This window comes from Abramis brama (assembly GCF_963993115.1).
Source record: "Abramis brama genome assembly, chromosome: 4".
In the NCBI taxonomy this organism is placed as follows: Eukaryota; Metazoa; Chordata; class Actinopteri; order Cypriniformes; family Leuciscidae; genus Abramis; species Abramis brama.
In genome coordinates this window covers 7537895-7560957 of record NC_139966.1, presented here as the reverse complement: position 1 = coordinate 7560957, position 23063 = coordinate 7537895, and the positions used below count along the sequence as shown (strand labels likewise).

Here is a 23063-nt window from a genome sequence, read left to right as displayed (position 1 = left end):
ATGGACACGCAGGATTCTAACTATTTTATTTTGTATGGGTGGTTTGAAATGAAAAAAATAAAATTTGTGAGTTCCAGATTTCAGGGGAGGAGTGTTGTGTATTAACATTTGTATTTGAATACTATTCATTTTTGTTTGAGTTGACTTGATCTTGTTTGTTATTGGCTGTGAGAGCAACAGTGATAGTGATTGGCTGTGAGAGCTCCCGATAAAAAGGAGCACGCCTTTAAGTGTGCGCGCAGTATACCAGAGCACTTAAAGTGAATTGTATGAATTCCTAACTGAAAAACTCTTTTTGGTTAATCAGCAAATAAAATCATCAAAATCAAGACTATTCGTCATCGTATTTGTTTCGCTAGTAAATACATGACACTAACCATAGAAACAGAACAGACTATTTTCTTTAGCAGAAGCTATGCAATCGTTTTTAAATCAATAAACTCGTTTTTAAATCAATATTTTGTGTCAGATGATTTATTTATTTGGTAGGTAGCCATGTATTTAGTGGGATAATGTAGAGTGAGGCAGTTGTTATAGTGAATACAACCCCTTCAGGCTGATTCAAGACCCCTCCGCTTCCTCCTGATCAGCCTGTCGGGGTTGTATTCGCTATAACAGCCTTGCTCTACATTATCCCTTACTTATTATTTGCAGTTTCAAGAATTTGTTTTGCACGTGTCCTACATAGACCTACAAAGTCGAACAGGATTAACTAGTAGCCAGTTAGATTGGTTTTGCACTTTTCCATGGACACTCAGAAAAGTTAATGTTTAACTAAACTCCGGTACTTGTGTTGTATTTCATCTGCCTCTGGTAAAGAAATTAAGTAAAACCCCTTCTGCTCTTCCTTGTCAGATATCCTGTTTATCTGTTGTGTGTGTGTGTGTGTTGGACTGAGTATGTATATGCCCTATTCAACTACGCCACTGATTAATGCATACAGAGGAAACACACTTGTGTCATTCTCCAGCTTTCACCCATTCTGTAACTCGGTCTTCCAAACCAGCCAAATGAGGAAATCTTTAAACAGATGAAGACCTGTAAAATAATGATAGGACATTAAATTAATAATGGTAATAATAATAATTATTATAATCATCATCATCATCATCTATTATTTATCTAGCATTTATTAACTTCTTGTTTCAGGTGAAGAGATGTGCCTTTTGCTTTATCACAGACGTCAGAATGAGGAAGTGTACACAGGACCGCGTCACGCAGAAGGGCAGGATCATGGCAGAACCAGGGAAATTAATCATTAAAAGTATAAATGTACTTGTTCTTAGTATTCCATAATAATAGAGCCGATTTTACTCATTGAGAGATTTATTTGTGAGGGAATAATTATCTTAATTTTATTGGAGCCTCACACATTAAACACTGTAAAAACTATGTTATTAATTTGTTCCTGGCCCTAAAGAAATGTGAATTGCTCATTACAATAGGCCATACTCTTGGAACTGAAAAAAAGTAAAACCTGTTCAAATACACAAATTAGTGAACCTTTTTGAATAATTAGGAATCATGTAACAATCATTTATACATTTTATTTATCTATTAGACATTTCATTTAATTTTGCCTGCTTGGCCGTTTTCTTTTTTAATTATATGATGTGATATGATGTTGCTATGTTGCTGTCTTGATGTCAGCCAATCGTTGCATTGCTGATCATGGTATAAACTTTAGAGTATTGATACATCAATACAAATGCACACAGAAGGGCACATGAGTTTCTGGGTGAGAGACTTACCCAGAGGTGGACAACCTCACTGTACGCACCAATGACACATTGTGCTGAAGTGACCAGACTTCAGGAGACTGAGGACATCCAAATGTCTCCCTTCTTGAGCCTCCCATTGGACATGGTAGAGCAGTTTCCAAACCAAGCCTGCCTGTGTGTAATGAAAAACTCAATTTAGCATGATATGTATTTTTCAGACCATTAATTAAAAATTGAACAATTCATTCTTAAAATTAAACAGTATAGGGCCTTCAAAATGATGATACCAAAATAACATTTTGTTAAGAACCAGAATTTAAGAAGGATATTAAGATGTAATATTTAATATTTCGTGGAATACAATACTACAAAAATTGCTAAAGTCAACAGATTTTACTAATAGATCTACAAATCTCTGTGTAAAAATAAAATAACAATGCTGCCATTTCTCTAAAGGCAGTTGTGGCCTAATGGTTAGAGTCAGACTTGTAACTCAAAGGTCTCAATACGGACAGAAAACAACTGAGATGCCCTTGCTCTTCACCCCCGATCTCTCCCCTGGCACTGCCCACTGTTCAAGGTTTGCTGTGCGTGTTCACTACTCCTAATGTGTAAACTAACTTATGGGTTAAGTGCAGAGGTCAAATTACTAGTACTTGGCCTTCACTTTCACTAAAGTCATTTTCACCCCTGTAATTTTGGCTTCATCTCAGATGAAAATAGTACAAGAAATTACTTGTCACAGACAAAGTTGATATTTTTATGGATGATCTTATAGTTGAACACCTCCAGAGGGACAACGCAAAAAGAGCCGCAATTCAGGTAAAGACTGTTTGTTATTTATGCCTTTGGAAATTTTTGTCTTTGTATTATTCTAAATATTTTTAAGGAAAACGAAATCATGCTAAAGACTATGAGTAATTTTTCCTTATTAATACTAAATTAATTTTATTAATAAAATAGTAATATTAGCAAACGCCCCTAGCAACCGAACCTAGAACTGAACTGGTTAGATGCTCCGCTGACGACCCTGGATTGACATCTTGCATTTGTAATCTAAAGGTGATACTTGATTACAGTGTATTATGAAAATGTTTTAGAAGGAGGATTACAGTGGAATAGAAATACAACACTTCCCAAAAAAGACCATAAAACAGTTGCAGCTCACACAGAATGCTGCTGGCAGATTGAGGAACCAGAAAATATGAACATATCAGAGTCCTCAGATCTTTACACTGGATTCCAGTTACGTTTAGATCTAATTTATAGCGTCTTATTAACTCACTCATCCATTGCATGCAAAACATTTATTCTCCCTCTTTGTCTTTCTGTCATTTTCTCCTCTGCTAAAAAAAACTCTTAAGCCTCTTAAAAGTCCTCGTCCTTACTCCTAACAAGTTTGACCTTAAGACCTCTTTTAAGGGTTTTAATACTGGGTTTCGGTACCCATCCCTAGTAGTCACATTCAAATCCAGACTCAAAACACATCTGTTTAGCTGTGCATTTACTGAATGAGCACTGTGCCACTGTTCGTACTTTAATTATTCTTATTTATTTTGATTATTTTAATTGCTTCTATGTAACGCACTTTGAATTACCACTGTGTATGCAATGTGCTATATAAACTTGCCTTGCCTGTCTGTCCCTGCATGTTTCTGTTGTACTGGGTTCATTCTAAAACCTGTAGAAATTTCCTGCACATCGTCAATGTATAAATAAAACAATATCCTATACAATAACAATAAAGGAAAACTGTTTAATTCACAACTAATTAACATATGGATGCACCTTGCACTTATCTTACATGTTTGATTTACTTTAAATTCTATAAGATCGTTTTCATCACTGCATTTTAAAAATTATAAAGGTCCTTTAACAGGACCGCGTGCAAAACGCTTTAGACAGCTCTGGGAAAACGCTCACAATCCCACAAATTGTCATATGAAAAAAACATACATTTCCACGTATTATTCCATATTATACTACTTACTTCTCAACCATTTGCAAATCAAAGCCGAATGCTTGCACCATAGATCGGCTGCTACGCGTTGATAGCATATAGACAGTAAAGTTTGATAGAGTAATGGTAAACTCGCGTCTGGGTCTGCTGGTTCTTCGCTTGCATGCATGCTTATTGGCGATCGCATATATCGCCACCTATGGGTTGTTGAATATGTTTTATATGTTATGTATATTTTCCATACCTTCCAGGTACCCAACACTGTGCACAACCGATTCATTTTAATTGTTACTTAATTTCGTAAATCTAACGTTAGCCAATTTAGTTAACAGATATTCTAAAGTTTATATATAACTTATATTTAATAAATTATTGTGGTATATCACTTTTTGACAAGGTAACGCAAGATATCATTATATAAATGTACATTTAAAAAAAAAAAAAAAATAATATACATTTTGTGCGCGTGCCAAGCCCGCGAAACCTGCCAGTGGGCATATATAAGCAGGGGTTGTGACCACCGCGCGCAGAGCCCGGTTTTCATTGTAAGTGGACGTCCTATTCTACCAGCATTCCTGAGGTAAAGTACTTTTTACTTAACCGATTTAGGTACAATTACTTTTAAAACATACGAACCCCCTACAAAGGTAAATGACACTTAAAACTTTGAAGAAAGTAAATAATAAAATCTAAGTATAGCATACTATAGGTAAAGATAGGACCCTCAGGGTAATCGGATAAATAAGATAACTGCCACTTTCACCTAATGAACATTTTTAATTGTCTCGAAATTGATTAAATGTCTTTTCCAGTAAATGTACCACTACTTTTCACATAAACAATGGTTTTCCGGGTTTTTTCCCCACCGTCCACTAGTCACTATAATGAAATACCGTTAAATGCCGTTACGTCTGTGACGTCATTTGGGATAACCTACTAGAGAAAATACGCTCATATTGAAATGAACTTTTCCGGTTCTTCAGTCATGTCCGTGATGTTATCGTTACTTTAAAATAAATAAAATATACAATTATTAATAATACTATCTTTACTTTGTATGGAAAGCGCGTTGTCTCACAGGCTTGGCTGCGAGCGCGTGAGCGCTGGTGGTGTACGCGCCAGCGCCATCGCTCACGCGCTCGCAGCCAAGCCTGTGAGAGCGAGAGACGTGGCTTGTAGGCTAAAGATGAGATCAGATCTATAATGAAATCGGCCATCCGTCTGTCTGTCATATTATTAATACCACTACATTTAATAATATTTGTAAATATTGTTTTATTAATAACAATAATTATTATTATATTTTATTTCAATCATTATTGTTAACAGTGTTAATAATAATTATTATTATTATTATTAGTATTACTACTACTACTTCTACTATTAATGATAATTAAACTCAAATAATAATAAAGTTATTATTAGTATTAATACTATTCATAATTATAATGACAATAATAATTATATTCTATTATTACTGTTAACAGTTTTAAAAATAATAATACTAATTAGTAGTAGTATTTTCAAGAAAGAAAATGTATTTTACTGACTTAATGTGGTTTCTAAGATGCATCAGATGCATTACTGCATTCTTCTCATGCATTTTTTTTGATGCAATTGATATATTAATAAATCAAGAGCCTTTATCTTTTGGAATTTATACCATGAAAATAATTATTCTCTTCTCTTTTTTTCAGTATATATTGCAGTCTGATTATTGTAAGTGATAAAGCAGATTAATCTAAAATCATTGCCGAAATGTAATGCATTTTAATTCGTACAGATATATCTCACTCATATTTACTGTAGATGTTTCTACTTTCTCTCCCCTTTCCTTGTGTGTCAACAGCAGCTAACTACACCCCAACGGCTCTTTTAAGAGCCCTAGCACATTGCGACTTTGTCTTTGTAAGTATATGTTTTGAATGCCTACCAGATACATTCTTAGTATTTAAAAGTTATAAGTCAGATGTTGGCCTGGAGACTCATATAGATTTCATGATTCAATTTGATTCGCTCTTGCAGTTTCTGATCGCTTTTTCAATTCATGATACCAATGCATTTACCAAAACCAACCCAATGATTATCTTTTTTTTAAATTTATTAGATTTTACATCGTTTTCAAGTGCCTCCTCCACTGAGTTTATTTTCTTGCCATCTTTTATTTAAAGGTAAGTAATATTATTTAGCTTCACTTCAAGCTTCGTTTATTATTTTTATTTTTTATGTAGTCATCTAAGACTTTTATGACTTTTATGTAGTCTAAGACTTTTAAGTAAGATGTGTTTTTAATGATGGGTTACCATTTGCACAGTGAATTTTACACAGAAATTAAAATTATTCAATCAAAAATGATAAGTGAGATGTTTCCCAAAATAAAGGGATTTCTATGCTCTGATTGTCTCTGACAGACATATTTCCCAGAATTTGCTTCTTGAATTTCTCTGGCAGCCCAGCAGCCACTGATCAAGGTAAGTGACAAATATTAAGAGTGGTGACCTTCATTAAATTGTTGTTAGAAAAACAGAAGCACATTCAGACATTACACTAAAATATTTACAGGCTTAACAATGAGTGAGGACAAAATAGAACGTTCAAGGCAATATCTAAGATCCTGGAGAGCAACTAAACGTGTTCTTCAAAAGATATCTACACAAAATAACAGCACTGAATTGGACAGTCTGGAAGAGTCCGAAACAGTCACAGAAGGTCAATGGGATGCAGGTGATACCTTAGGTTCCACGGAGAACACAATGAATCTTTCATCTCCAATGTCCTCTGAAGCATCCTGGCCTTCAGAAGAAACTGACTGGGAGGATGACTTGGAGGAAGTCATGGACACTGCAGAAAAAAAAGATGGTACATCTGACCAGGAAGACAGCATGGCAAGCTTAACCCTGGAAACAGAACTGGCATCCTGGGCTTCTCAGTTCGAAGTAAAGAACAATGCTGTTGACCATCTGTTGAAGATTCTTCAGAAACATGGCCACACTGATCTTCCATCCTCTGCTCGTACTCTGCTCAAAACGCCAAGGAAAATAACCACAATGCAGAAATGTGGCATGGAGTATTTGCATTACCCACTGCGTCAACAGTTGCTGGACAAACTGGAGAAATACCCTGTTGAAGAGATCCTGGACCATGACACAATTAATCTGTCATTCAACGTTGACGGCCTGCCATTGTTCAAGAGCTCAAGTAAAGTTATGTGGCCTGTGCTCTGTGCTGTCCACCTCAAGCCCATCATCGTTTTTCCAGTAACTTTGACATGCGGAAACAAGAAACCCACCGATCTGACTTTCCTAGATGATGTTATTGCAGACCTCAATGATCTGATGTCTCATGGCCTTCAGTATAAGGAGAGAAATTTCTCTATTAATGTTCTCTGCATTGTGTGTGATGCTCCAGCAAAAGCCTTTACACGAGGCACAAAGCTGTGCTCTGGGTACTATGGATGTGATAAATGTGACCAGAAAGGTGAATGGTTTAATAAAGTAACATTTCCAGCCACAGAAAACCTCACCTTGCGCACAGATGATTCATTTAGGAGCCAAGTTCAGCCTGAGCATCACAATGCCAATACTCCACTCATCCAGCTGCCCATGGATATGGTCAAAAGCTTCCCAATCGACTACATGCATCAGGCATGCTTGGGGGTGATGAAGAGGCTTCTTGTCAGTTGGACCCGTGGAGAAAGAAGAGTCAGGCTCTCCACCACCCAAAAACAAGTAGTCAGCTCTAGGTTGCTTCAGCTTAGGAGTCAAATTCCTTCCATTTTTGCTCGCACCCCTCGTGGCCTGGATGACCTGGAGAGATGGAAGGCAACAGAATTCCGTCAATTCATGCTGTATACAGGCAAGCTTGTGTTGAAAGGAATTCTTGGGCATGACATGTACCTACATTTCTTGGCATTCAGTGTGGCAATGTGCATTTTAGTTTCCCCAACACTGGTCAAAAAGCACTCAGAATATGCAAGATGCTTGCTCAGCTACTTTGTCAGCAGAGGACGAGAGCTCTATGGAAATGAGTTCATAGTGTACAACATCCACTCAATGCTCCACATCACTGATGATGCTGTACAATTTAATGGTCTGGACAACTGCAGTGCATTTAAATTCGAAACATACCTGCATACGATCAAGAAGATGGTACGAAGTGGAACACACCCTCTTAGCCAGATTGCCAACAGGATTGAGGAAAGATGTGCATCCACAATTAAAAACAACAAAGACAGACAAACAAAGAAGAGCAAGGATAGAGCATTCATCCTAGACGATGACAATGGCTGCGAGATCACCAACGATGAGGAGAAAGATGGACATGTTCTTTGCAGAATTTATCATAGTCCTGCACCATTGTTCATCGAGCCCTGCCACTCATTTCTTCTGGGGGTGTACAACTTCAGTAAAAAACAAACGACAATGAGGTGGATCTCCAAAAAACTAACTGAAAAGAGAGCAATCAAGATCGAATTTAGAAAAAGTCAAAGAGTCTTCCCAGAATGCAACCTATGACCATTCAGATCCCAGTACATCACATGATTTATCTAAAGGTAGAATTGAATAAATGATTTAACTCTATGGGGTGAATTCACTAAGAATTAATCGCGCCCACTGACATTTTTGTGTACACTGTCTGTGCTGGTTTATAGCCAAAGTGATAAACTAACTATGCAAATGGAAATTATTATTGGATAAATTACTGCTGCCATGATCTATACAGAAACTTCCTTTTAATAATTTTCACGATAAATGTATTATTTAAAATTATTTAAGAATAATTTGTCAGATATATAAATGTTGTACAGAACATAATGGCAATGACTTGATTAGATTGCAACTGCTTAAAACATTCTATTGGTGCCTACTAAGACAGGTTTTTATAGTAAAATATCACAGGCAAAAGTGGCACATCCGTTTAGTGGATTCGTCTCAATGTTTTTCAAGGTTCAAGTTGACAACTGTGTTTTTATCATGCTTGCAGATCTTGATGAATCACCCATATTTGATTCTGTGTCTGTGGCAGAATATATTACTGAAGGTAAAATTTAATTTGTATTCAACATCTGTAAACTTTATTTGAATTGATTTTAGATTGAATTGAAAGTTAAGTAGCTGATGTTAGAAGTTAGATGAGGGAATGATAATGACATTGCGTATGCAACAAATGTTAAATTGGTCATATCATGAGGAATCAAATTGTCCATACAAGAGTGACATTTCCCACACAGGATAATTCAAAGTTGAGTGCTTGTTGTATAACATTACTTAACTTTTTTAGAGGAGAGACAAACATCTGCAAGGGCTGACAACACGAAGACCCAACGACCCAATGACCCAACGAAGAGTGAACTTAAAGGTACATTTTATAGGCCTAAGAAACAAATGCATCGAATGTAAATTCTAAAAAGAAAAAGAGTACATATTGATACAGAGTTCTTCCGTTAGATAGTGTTTTAAGTGAATTATGGTGTAAAGTTAATTTTTCCTCCTATTAGATAGGTTTATGATGTTTGTATTGTAGTTAATATATTACACTAACATTAGGCTACTTTTTTGGCTCACCAAGTGTGTAACTTGTTCTCTCTAATTGCAGAAACACTGGAGGTTCTGCTACGAAAAGTAGACAGCCTGGCAGCCACCCAGAGAGAAATACTCATCCTACTGAGGAAACGCCAGGGTCATCAGAGAGCGGAAGACATCCTGGAGCTCAATATCGCTCAGAGCAAAGAGGAGCTTGAGGCCCTTGAACACCGTCTCAAAGACTCTGATTTTAGAAAGAGAGTGGTGAGTATTTTGGTTATTTCCGGGGCGCATGATATTTTTAAAAAACTGTGTATTATATATTTATTTAAATATGATTTAACAATTACAAAAACACATTCATGGTTATGTCATTATTGTTTTTTTAGCACTAATTTACAAGCAATGGAAAGTTGCATTAATATTATTTAAATTATTTTTATTAGTCATATATATTTTTAAAAATGATTTAATGAATTCCTCCTCATTCCTAATAAATAAAATCTATAAATCGGTGAGACAATTCTATAGTATGTATTTATGTAGCAAATATGCACAATTACTTTATTAATATAAACAATTATGTAAGTTTCTACTTTTACATATTCAACAACTAAATTGTGACAATGAGAAATGAACAACGACTATGAGTTTGTTGACTGTACTAACCTGCATGCCAAACCATGATGTTTAACAGATTCACCATCTCAGCCTTATTGGTGGGGCAAATCCAGGGGATTGTGTGAGGAGAGTGATGCGGGCAGTAGCGACAAACATCGTGTGGAGCCACTTTAGTTTGAAGGGGAAAAGGGAGAAATTGCCTCTGATTGACACAACTCTGTGTAAAGTCATCAAACGTGAGTCTGAAAAATAAATAACAATGTAAAGAATGAACATTTCTTTTCATTTCTGGAAACATTTACTCATGTCATTTAAAAATATATTTCTTTCTTGCATATAACAAGGGATGCTTTGCAGAATGTTAAGCCATTTAAAAGTATAAAATCACTGTGCACTTTTTTGTGTTAAAAATATGAGCCATAACTTATTCACAATACTGCACTTGCCTCAAGTGCGTTATTGCTTTTATAATTCTAATAATAACTTTTGTAAGTGAAATACCTTTACCAAACTTAAAATGATAGTATTATATTGATAAAGTGAATTTGAGCACACAAATAAATGGTAGGCTACTTACAATGTAATATTCATGATTTCTGTTTTGTTCCAGATGCTGTTATGAAATGCAAGTCTGATCTGGGAGAGAAGGACATAGAGTGTTACATTGCAGAGACACTGAAACATGTGCCAGCCCAACTGAAAAAACATGTTCAGGTATTGATGTTGAATATAGGAAAATAGGGGGAACAAATTTTCGGTTCGATTTGATTGAAACAATGGAGGCCAAAACCTGCAAAACAATACATATTTAAACACGCAAATAAATATATAAATAAATCCACAAAATTCTACATAAATAATTAAATGTGCAAGAAAAAAAAAAAAAAACGAATGTTGGGGAAAAATGTTAAAGGAAATGCAAAACGGAAAGTTTTCTTGAATTTACAACACAAATAAATCTATCAAGAATGTGGAGACCACGGTGGACACCGCAGTAGTATCGACATAATATCTCGTTATTTCGACATAAGGGGACATTCTAATCTGCATTAAGCCACATTAAGCGTTCTTATAATGGTTTTCTATGGGGGGAAATACTTAACGTGTAATTGCGTTCATATTCTGGGCTCATCTGATTCTTTTTTTTTGTACATAACATAGCCTACTTTGTTTTTATTTTAGTATAATAATGATTAATAAATGCACGCACAATTATCCGTGAACTTGATTTGAACAAATGCCTTTCAACTTGTGTGCAAAATTCAGAATTAAATGAATGAGCCGCAATTTGTACAAATAGAGAGTCTGTAGGCCTAGTATACTGTTGTAGCCATTAAATATGCGCATTTAGTTTCATATTTGTTAAATTATTATAATGTTTTTTTTTTTTCATTTCTGTTGATTTATGAAAAGTGAACAGCACGAGTAAGATAGGATGCGCAATATGAGACATGGAGTGGTTCAGACATGATTTTGACCACTTCTTTAAGTTTTGTTTTGTAGAAAACCTTTCTTTAAAGTGTATTTCGTTTTGTATAAATTGTATCTTAATTTTAATACATTTTTCATCAACCGATTTAATGAATAATAAGAAGCATAACGGACAATATAATCATGGAGGCGCCCGCGCGGTCACTTGCATTGCACGTTAACTGGAGCGCATCTTATCCTAACTTAACGAAACTCAGTGTATGCCTCACACAGATATGAGAAATACATCAAATATACAAAGCTTGATATGTCTTTAAACGAAATAATTCAAAACGAAAAAAGAAAAAGGCTACTCTCTGATTACGTAATCCATTATGTGCATTTCTCTAGGCGCGTTCACTACGGATATGGCGATCGTCAACTTCATCTTTGCAGACGAGTCGACACTGTCAGAAAACACTAGTTTATTAATAAAAATCAATGCACGCGTCACCGGATTTACAAATGCACATCTTGCTTGTTGCACGCACACATATTATGTCGAAATACCAAGATATTATGTTGAAATAACATTATTATTAATAATAGTCTACATCTTTTAGAATATTTGATTGAATGCTGAATGTTGCTTGTTCAATTTAATAAAATGAAAACTTTAATTGTGATCATTAAAATAATTGAATATTAAATATTTAGTGGCCAAGTTTTGCGCAGCTCCCCCTTCAATGATCTAGCACCCCCCCCCCCCCCCCCCCTCAGCACATGCGTTAAAAATTCTCTGGCGCCGTCCCTGCAGAGAAGCTATGTAACATTTTTTTGTTCTGTTACCTCCAACCCCCGTTTTGAGTCGCCGGAAAGGCATGACTTAAAATGAAAAGCATTTCATTTTTGCTTTTTCCAATCGATATTATTTATCAGGACTATAAAAACAAATATAAAATAACAACAATAAAATGTGTATAGTTACATTACCGGTCTGTAAACTTTTTTCTCCACAAATGACCACGTTAACATCTGTTTTAGATAGAACTTAATAGCTTTATTTTAAGCTAAGTTAAGCCCAAAACACAATTTCCACGTTAGTCAACATTTTCACAGCATTTTTGTTAGGAAAAAGTTACAAACTGCTTTCATCACCCTGGACAGCTCCCATAAATAAGCTCATGTGCAGGTTTAAATATTAATAAACCTAATATTATCTCCTCGATTTAATTTGCAAAATCTCTGTAATTTATTTACCTTAAGCCTGTGAGTTTCCTCACAATATGCAACATTTAATCAACAGACATAAATCATCACTGCAGTTTGCCTACCCACACGGATTAGGTTAAGTTAGATCAAAATCAGACTTACCTTTGTCTTTGAGAAGATTTTAAAATGGTATATTATTCCTGAATAATTAGCAGTAGCAAGAAACTGAACATTTCCTGCGAAGAGGGAAAAAACGTTTCATGGGGAAAATGTCTTTTGCAGAGTCGTTACAACGTTATTTTAATATTTTAATATAATTAGAGGCGGATAATAACAACCAATCAGCAGTCGCTCCTTCGGAGTCCTTTCGGATTTGTTTTACTGTTGCTGCGGGGTTAAGGCAGAGTTATGTAGGCTACTATCAGACAAATTCACGGTGCGTTAATTTTATGTAGACGTTGTCATATGCCCTACAAGGAACAATAAGAGCTTGCAGTGAGAATGCAAAAAAAAAAAAAAAAAAAGCAATTTTTTAGTTAAGTGCCCTTCAAAGACATAATTTCGCCGTTTGGACCAAAAGAGTTTACAAATTTTAGCCTAATACAACTCTTATTTAAAGGTTACAATGAAAATGACTAACCTGTTGTTTTGTTGTTGTGCTGTTTCTTTAGGATCGACTGCCAGTACCTGCAGAATTGTAGTTCGCTTGTTCTCCTCGAAGTGTTCCCTGTTCGAAGTGTTCCCGTTCAAGTGTCTTTCATTCCTCGAAGTGTTCCCTGTTCGAAGTGTTCCCGTTCAAGTGTCTTTCATTAAGTGTTCCCTGTTCGAAGTGTTCCCTGTTCGAAGTGTTCCCGTTCAAGTGTCTTTCATTCCTCGAAGTATTCCCTGTTCGAAGTGTTCCCGTTCAAGTGTCTTTCATGAAGTGTTCCCTGTTCGAAGTGTTCCCGTTCAAACAAATTAATTGTGTTATAATTATAATTAAAATGTTAATGTGTACTGTTTTTTTCCAAATAAATTAGCTGAATTTACCTCATTTTGAGTATGCATTCATCATTCATTTAAATAGTCTTTAAATGAGGTGTGGGCAAATGAGGACACAAACTGTCCGCCTTGAAAATGACATATTTAGTACCAGCACAGGACGTTGTCACAACGTTGTGCTTACTAACTGGTAACGTCGCAAAGTTACGTTGTCACAACGTCGTGCTTACTAACTGGTAACGTCACAAAGTTACGTTGTCACAACGTCGTGCTTACTAACTGGCAACGTCATAAAGTTACGTTGTAGCAACGTATCTGGGAATTTCACTTTTCCGGTTGCCACGACGTAACTAATTACGTCGCCACGACGAAAGTTTGGTCACCAGATTACGTTGCAGTTACGTAACAGTTACGTATTTGTGTTAGCTGGGTTTCAGTAACAAAGCCGTCTAGGTCGGCTAGAGGAGGAGCTGTACTTTCATGGAATAATGTCCACTTTAATGCACCCTATAGGCGGGTGAGAAACAGCGCCATGAATTATGCAGAAAATGCAAGACTGCTCTTTGTGCATTGTGTAATGTGTCAAGTTCAAAGCTTCATAAAACAATAATTCCACAGTAAAAACTGCTTAAAATTTGGATTTCGTTAGACAACAGCTCTTCTATAATGGGATAATGTCCACTTTAACGCACCCTCTGATGCGGCCTAGAAAATGCACAACTATAGGAATGATGGCGCAATAAGGCGACTCTGAATTTGTTTGTCCCATTTAAAACTTTAACGGTCCATAAAAATAAAAAAAAACGGTAGCCTACAGAAATTTGTGCCAATATTTCGGTTTCCACTTGATCAATATATGCTCTATTACTCCCTTTAGTCGGATTTAACGCGCCCTTACATATGGCTGAGAAATGCAGAATTTCTTCATTCATTTCTAACAGAGCTTGGTGCGAGCAATGCCATACACACAGGGTGCTTAAGGAAGCGTCGCGTCATTTAAAGGGGAGGTCCGCGCGTCAATAAGTAGCCTAACAAACGAATAAGTAACTGGATTCAGCCTCGTATGCAATGAACTCTGGTCAAATGCGTTATTCTCTACATTTCATTTCGACTTTTTTTCTCGAAACACAACGACTTTATTCTCGAAATGTAATGAGTTTATTCTCAAGATTGTATTTCGACTTTTTTCTCGAAATTTAACGAGTTTAATCTCGCATTATAATGACTTTAATCTCGAGATGGTTTTATTTTTTTATTATTGCTTGGCCCTAATACTCTTCCGTACTTTCATAATCAACATTAATTAAATTAAAAAACAATGACGTCACATATTTTCCAACCCAGCCTTCACCCCTGTTGCAACAGTCGTTGTTTAGGTAGGCTACCTTAAACGCGCACGTACAGTCTCGGAGTCATCGCTGCAACCATGAGATGAAGGAGAGCGGAGATACACATCACCTAGCACATCTTTGTCTCTGCCACCCCAGGGTGCTAGCGCGGCAAGCGCAGCTAGCGCGAACAGCGCCGTTGCTAGGAGGGCGCCAGCGCCTCCGCCTCGCGAGTGGATGATAGCCCTGAAGACGCCTAGCAATGGTGTACCTTTAGTGGTAGTATACCTTTAGTTAAGTTAAGAGTCTTCGTAGCGCGCTAAGAGACAACATTATCAGGAAACGCAGCCCAGGTATGATGCGTAATGGAGATTCCAAAGCGCTCTTCTTTGGTCAGAACCATGGAGAGCGATCGCGGATAGGTCCGTCCTATGCACCGAACTTTTTTACAATGCAACAAAATATTTAAAGAGCATCAAGCTATTATGTATACTCACAGATAATTTAACAGTATATTAGTCAGTAATTTTTATTAGGTTAAACAGTGATTGGATAACGTTTTTAATTTAACGTTCACAATTGGTCTGGCCCATCCAAACTGGAATCCTGGCGCCGTTCCCTGCCTGGTTCGCGCTTAAGTAAATATATATAAAAACAATAATTAAAAAAAATTGTCTGGCCAATCCGAGGCCCCCTGCACACGTGGGGCCCCTAGGCTGCAGCCTACGCAAGCCTGTGCATTAATCCGCGCCAGTATATATATATATATATATATATATATATATATATACATACATACACTACCGGTCAAAAGTTTTAGATCGGTAAGATTTTTTATGTTTTTAAAAGAAGTCTCTTCTGCTCACCATGGCTGCATTTATTTGATAATAATAATAATAATAATAATAAGTATTATTGTGAAATATTATGACAATTTAAAATGATTGTTTTCTATTTTAATATATTTTAAACTGTAATTTATTCCTGTGATCAAAGCTGAATTTTCAGCATCATTACTCCAGTCTTCAGTGTCACATGATCCTTCAGAAATCATTCTAATATGATGATCTGATTATCAAAAAACATTTGTTATTATTATCAATGTTGAAAACAGTTGTGTACACATTTTTTTTTTTCAAAATTCTTTGATGAATAGAAAGTTCAAAAGAACAGCATTTATTTAAAATAGAATCTTTTCTAACATTATAAATGTCTTTACTGTCACTTTTGATCAGTTTAACTCATCCTTGATGAATAAAAGTATTGATTTATTTTATTTCTTTCCCCCAAAAATTAAATTAAAATTCTTACTGACCCCAAACTTTTGAAGGGTAGTGTTTAATGTTACAAAAGCTTTAGATTTCAGATAAATGTTGTTCTTTTGAACTTTCTATTCATCATAGCATCATGAAATACAAATTTAAAAAACTGTTTTCAACATTGATAATAATCATAAATGTTTCTTGATCATCAAATCATCATATTAGAGTGATTTCTGAAGGATCATGTGACACTGAAGACTAGAGTAATGATGCTGAAAATACAGCTTTGATCACAGGAATAAATTACAGTTTACATATAATCACATAGAAAACAGCTGTTTTACATTCTAATAATATTTCACAATATGACTGTTTTTGTTTGTATTTTTAATCAAATAAATGCAGCCTTGGTGAGCAGAAGAGACTTCTTTTAAAAACATTAGAAATCTTACCGATCTAAAACTTTTGACCGGTAGTGTGTATGTATGTATATATATATTATTATACATGTTTACTTAAAAATTGTGAACACACACACTGTCCCCCTTTACTTAACATACACATAAATTGTAAGAATATGACTAATAGTAAAGACTACTAAGAAATAAACATTAGGATGCTAAAGCTATTAAATAGCAGTCCTAAACTAGCTTTTGTTAATACAATGTTGGTATGAGCCACCAGTCATTTAAACATATAAAAAAATAACACAAAGTGAAAATAAAGTGGCATTTTGGGGTTAATATTGAAACGACAGTTACCATGGTGAATACACAATACTAACAAGAACTGTTAATGAAACATGGAAACTGCTCCTGGTGAATAGAATGAAAATCATACCTGCAAGCAAATCTTTCTCAGCTAACACATGACGTACCAGTAACATTATTTATTGGTATTTTACTTTTATTTCGTGACTTACTAATTTACAACGTAACAACGTTGCATGCTCGTAGTTTCCTTTGCACTTTATACACAGCGCGCCGCCGCATTTGCACGTGCGATTGAAGAGTGTGAGCTACGAACACAGTATAACGGCTGACATGACAGGAACGTCCATTTTTCTGAGGTGAAATACTTTTTTTTTAATACTTACACATACGTCGCTGCCTGGTAGTTCCTATTGTGCTGGGTTTTGTGAAGTAGTTGTGATTCGCCTCTCATAGCATGCTCTAAATGCAAGCAGAGTGGATTTTTTTTTTTTTTTGTAATCGCGGCTTTGAACGATTACGTAATCGTGGCATCCATAATCGTAAACGCGATTAGAAATTCGATTAATTGTGCAGCCCTACTGGGGCCCATAATAACCCCATCAAAGTGCCCACTCTGAGCCCATGCCCACACCCATATAATCCAGAGAAAACCCATGTGGGGCCCACATGGACATGTTGGCTGGGTGGGCACGGCGCTTTTTATGGCGCGATACCGCGGGAAGCAGTCTTGGCGAAAAATGCCAGGCGAGTCCTCAGAGTCGCCATGGGCAATAGCTCGCAATGAGGGCAGCCGCCGTCAGCGAACGCGAGAACTGCATGCTCCTCTCTCAGGCAGGAAACGCAGATCACGTGGCGGTCCCCGTCGCTGAGTGTGGCTCTGCGCGAGCCGCAGGAAGGCATCTTAAAAAAGACGCTACTTTTTTAGGATGTGTGTCACGGCGACTTCAGTGACTCGTCCCGCTGAAGGTGCTTTTTCAGACGGCGCAGCTTCTCTCCGGATCCAGCGATGCGTGTGCTTCGCTTGAAGGCTGAAAAATCAAATAATAGCTGCCTGCGAGCGGTATTTATAGGCCTAGGCCTCACCCGTTTCGACGGGATGTGACGCAGTGGGCGCGAAGGGCCCTCATTGGGTCTGAGGTCACGCCAGGCCTCGCTCGATAGGCTTGCTGCAGTTGCCACAGAGCAGCCAATAGGCGCGCGAGCTGCCTCGCCTATGTCTGTATGCTGCTGCAACGCGTTTTGCATTATTGAAAAATTAAGGATAATTTTTGGCTTCAATATCTCGTGGAAAAAGGATTTTCCCCTAGCGTAAGATATCTTGCGCAGTACGAGAGACCTCTCGTTAGAGAACCGTGCGCACGCACATCCTACGCAGTTTTCCCTTAATAAATCACAATCAATTCTAAATGTAGCGCAGCTTTTGCGGCTTCATGTCACGCCCATAGTTGCCCATAAATAGTCCGGGAAACGCCCACAAGTTAATATTCATCGATTGCGAAATCATGGCAAACACAGAGAGGAAAAAAAACAAGAAACGTAACTTCACTCAATGTGAAGTAGAAATTATCGTTGGAAAGGAGTAAAGTGGAGTAAAATTTTGTTTGAAGGGCACAGTGTGGGCATTACTAATGCGGCCATTGTGCGTCATTACGCATTGTGATGGCATCATGGCATTTTATTACCACCCATTTGACTGCATCTGACAAGCTACAGATGTGTTATGAGGATGAATTGCATAACATGCTAATATTATTGCAGAACATATTTCACTTTTCTTTTTGCAAATATGTGTTAATTTGCATTTCTGTTGTAGTGTTCGTTTGATTTTGTTTGTTATACACTGCAGATCGATCAAACGGGTGTTCGTGTAGGCTGTTAATTGTAAGACTTTCTTTGTAAAGTCTTTATGTTATTTATGAGAGGCAGTATTGCCATTTCTTTTACACAACGGTCTAGTTTCAGCACACACTTTAACGTGTTTCTTCCATCTGCCGACGGTGTCGCCATTTCTCATTTCACCCGTTTTTGTGCGTATGCCTGGGTCAGAGCTTGCGTGAAGGACCGCACATTTTCCCGTCAAGTTTGCTTTTTATAAATACCAATTATTGCGTAGAGAGCGGCGTACGCCTTCTTTAGTGCGTACGCAACGTTTATAAATGAGGCCCCAGATCTGGTCCAGCTCTGTTCTGGATCTGGTCCAGAATCATGCCGGATCAGGGCCAGCTCATTTTGTTGATAGTACACAAACACACTCGCTCGCTCTACATATCTATAATTTCATGAATCTTCTCATTTACATGATCTTATATCTTATGGTCTTATGCCACTGATATTTTTTCTGTTTTTAACACAAAATGCTTAGGCAATAAAAAGTTGAATTACTGTACTTTTTTACACTAAAATACCACCTGATAATCTATTGTTAGCACTAACTCACAGCCACTACTTCACAGTAAACATGCATTCAACGAAAAAATATTTGGACAGTAAATTTGACATATTCAAGGGCTTTACTTTTGATCCATTTTTTTTATTTATTAAGCATATTAAAACAAATTCACAAAAGAAACAATGCAAAACAGTGCCACTGTGCATCTTTTCTTTTTATTTTGATCATTTTAGCACAAGTACTCAGTTTATATAAAACACTTAAGTCTCTACTTGCCGTTAACGGGATAGTTCACACAAAAATGTAAATTCTGTCATTAATTACTCACTTTCATGTCATTCCAAACCAGTAAGAATTTTATTCATCTTCTGAACACAAATTAATTGAGATCTTTTTAATGAAATCTGAGATTTCTTTCCCTCCATTGACAGCTACGCAACTACAAGTTAAACAGTAAAGATTTTTAGCTGAAAATGTGGTCCTTGATGATTCATATAATGCAAGTCAATAGCTACAGTCAGTTTGAGTCAAAAAAACATATTACAGGCAAAACAAAATTAATACCTGTGGCTCCTGACGATTCATTGAGGTCGTATGAAGCAAAACAATTGGTCTGTCAAAGAAACTGAACATTATTTACAACATTATTACCTGTAATCCACAGCCTCTGCAAACAGTCCTGTGTCACGGCGGTCTTGTTTTGCATGTAATATGTTTGTTTTTTTACCATTGTTTAATGTTAAATCTTCTACTTTTCTTTCATTTTGTGGTAAAACTATTCTTATTTTTTCATCATTTATCAGGAGTTCACCGAAAAAGGCAATGGAGGCAAAAGATTCGGTTCGGTTTCATGCCTAAGTTAATGTCAGCATTGAAAGGTCAGTATGTTCAAGCTTTTTGTCCTTCTTTTGCTCAAACACAATGTTGTCGATGTGTCCTAGAAGTTCCTCAACATGTGCTGACAAGGCTGGATGAAAGCTCTTAGGTTTTGTCATTTTCCCAGTCTTTATTTGCCACCATTTGTTCCACATGGGTTTCAGTGAGCCTTTCACAATTCCTTGAAACAACTCCTGAAAAAAATATTTAGTACAGCAAACAATATCTAGCCATTTTAAATTTTGTAAAGTCTTATATGTACCAGAATTTCAGTATCACTGACAAGAGAACAAATTCCTTTTTTTCCCACCTCCTCGACTGTCCTATATTTTAAAAATCATCGATCTACTTGAATTATTAAACTTTTAAATTGATTTATATGAATGAGGACAGATCCACAGATCTTCTCCCTGTATCACTTCGTTTTTCATAGAGGTCCATTTGTCCCTCACCTCCATTTCTGCCATCTAATGCAATAAACATATTACATAAACAATAAAAGTTGATAAAAATTAAATAAAATAAATAAATAAATAATAGCATTTATTTAACTTACTGTACAAACCAAAACCCCACAGTTGTTAGAGTCAGCCAGCCTCCACTGTTCTGGGTACTCAACAGTCCCAAGTATTTTCAGAAATTGACTTGTAGTTGCCAGTGGGGTCGTAAACTCGAAAACGATTCAGCAAACCATCCAAGACTTTTACAAAATAAACAGAAACTGCTTTAACCAGAGTAACAACTGTTGAGTAAAAATGTATTTTTTATCCACACATACCCACAAAATGAAGTGGTTTCCCTTTTCAGGGCTCTGTGCACCAACAATTCTTGGAATAAGGACCGTGTCACTTTGTCTAGACGTTGTTTAATGTTAAATCTTCTACTTTTCTTTCATTTTGTGGTAAAATTATTCTTATTTTTTCATCATTTATCAGGAGCTCAACTCCAACATCACCGGGAACACTGGCAGCACTGTGGGAAAGATGGAGGCAAAGGTGGAGGAATGTAAAGGTAAAACAAGGGAGTTCAGCACTCATACCATGCACTCATTTATTTTAAATGCGTTTTATAATAGATATTAAGGCTTTAGAGATGATTGGAAGTTTTGTTCTTCATGCAGCTGTAATGTACCCTGGAAATCCAGAGGTTTTTTTATTTTTATTATACATAAGGTGAACACAACAACAGAATACAAAACCAACAATAAAACAGCAGTAATAATAACAGTAATGAAAAAAACAACAACGACAAAAAAAACAGCAATGACAAATAATAATAGTAATAAGTAGAAGTATTTAAATAGTAATAGCATGTATAATAATAATGATAATAATATTTTGTGGTGACGGTAACAGTAATATCAGTGATAACAATAACAGTAATAATACAATAATGATACTTAGGATGGTGATAAGTTGATTGGTCGTAGTGTTATCCAATTGCGTGCAGTGAGATTTTCAAATGCATGCTTGGTGCCCCCCCTCGAGCTGGGCGATTTTCATTAGTCGATGCCAGACCATTAATCTTTCAGATTTAGGTCTGGATTTCCAGGCTAGCTGTAATCAGTGGCAGTTCTAGACCATTTCAACTGGGGGGGCCAAACTGAGGCCAGTTGTACTGTTAGAGGGGCCAGTTACATTTAGACCTTATTGTTGTCATATCATTTTCTGCACTGCACTGCACTGCCAGGCATTAACAGGCAAAATACCATGTTTACAATCATTCAACAATGTATTTGCATTTCTATTACCGGTATATTTTTACATTTGCATTACATATTCAGTACATATTACTGGCCCCCCTCTAGAACCGCCACTGGCTGTAATGGATAAATATCAGTAATAATTAATCATTTAAAAAGTATAATTATTAACAAATACATATATTTAAAATATAATACATAATTATTCAAAATAATACAGTCAGAGAATTACTTTTCCTGTTTTCCATAAGCTCAAAGTACTCATACTCAAAAACAGAGAAACTAATATGCAGCCGATGGTTAAAATACAGTGAGATTTATTTTTGTTATTCCAAAACGTCATTACATTTAAAGTTAAAAATATAGGAAATATAACGACATACAGTATTTTTTTTTTAAACAAACAAACAAAAAAAATAAATAAAACATAAATAATGGATAAGTAATCTGAAAGCGCCATCATAGGCACCAAATGACAATGTATACTTGTTGGTTGATTTTGCAGAGGTGGGCCATGTGCATATTTTTTGTAATTATCCTCATTGGAATCCTCCTCCTCATTTTATTTAGTGAGTATCACAGTATTTACATGCTCTTTCACTCCAGAGGGTTGTTCCATAAAACAAGATTAGAATACAAGCTTATTTCGGTTAGTCAGACTTATTGTCGGTGGATTCTGTTTCATAAAGCAAACTTAAAATAGTTCAAACTCAGTTACCCTGGCAACTCATGCTGGGACACTAGCCTGGTCCAGGGCAGGCTAACTGTCAGGCTAAGCCTCAGCTGTTACACAGATCCTCTAACACTGACCGACAAGAACACAATATTACCACTGACACTCTCTCATACCATTATTGGACTTTATTAACCATTATGAGTCCAAAAATAAATACACAGTATACAGAAAATCAACTTAAATAAGGCTACAATGATAAATTAGACAATATATCTATCTATATAGATAGATATATTGATGGATAAATACAAAATATATACTACAGGTTTTCTTTTTCACCTTCTTGCTGAAATCGCAATGTTTGACGGAGGTCCTTCTCCTTAGTTACAGTTGCTGAGCTAGGATTGGACGAGGACCGTTCGAGGGCAGGGTTTTGCGAACGGTCAATTCCTTTTTTTCCCACCTCATCGACTGTCCTATATTTTAAAAATCATCGATCTACTTGAATTATTAAACTTTTAAATTGATTTATATGAATGAGGACACACATTTTACACATACCTTTTATACTTCATATGCTGAACAGCATATGCTGCCATTGATGATGCGTGATATCTTCTCCCTGTATCACTTCGTTTTTCATAGAGGTCCATTTGTCCCTCACCTCCATTTCTGCCATCTAATGCAAAT

At 36.2% G+C, this 23063-nt stretch overlaps 1 protein-coding gene across 1 annotated transcript; it reads left to right on the top strand.

Annotated features, from left to right (window-relative positions):
• The first annotated feature begins 1046 nt into the window (after positions 1–1046).
• On the top strand, positions 1047–13479 carry LOC311081383 (uncharacterized protein). Its single transcript, XM_084111925.1, has 14 exons — positions 1047–1264; positions 2500–2543; positions 5379–5400; positions 5531–5589; positions 5789–5852; positions 6093–6152; positions 6244–8085; positions 8159–8233; positions 8665–8721; positions 8962–9039; positions 9277–9467; positions 9901–10060; positions 10435–10538; positions 13118–13479. The coding sequence occupies exons 1-14, from the start codon at positions 1189–1191 to the stop codon at positions 13145–13147; spliced, it is 2862 nt and encodes a 953-aa protein (XP_083968051.1). The 5' UTR covers positions 1047–1188; the 3' UTR covers positions 13148–13479.
• Positions 13480–23063: the final 9584 nt, after the last annotated feature.

Bases quoted from the DNA above. Each gene is read 5' to 3' on its own strand.
- LOC311081383 (XM_084111925.1), top strand. From the start codon at position 1,189: ATGAGGAAGTGTACACAGGACCGCGTCACGCAGAAGGGCAGGATCATG. The intron at 5,401-5,530 runs GTAAGTGATAAA...GTGTGTCAACAG, and splicing joins TATATTGCAGTCTGATTATT to CAGCTAACTACACCCCAACG. The intron at 10,539-13,117 runs GTATTGATGTTG...CTGTTTCTTTAG, and splicing joins AACTGAAAAAACATGTTCAG to GATCGACTGCCAGTACCTGC.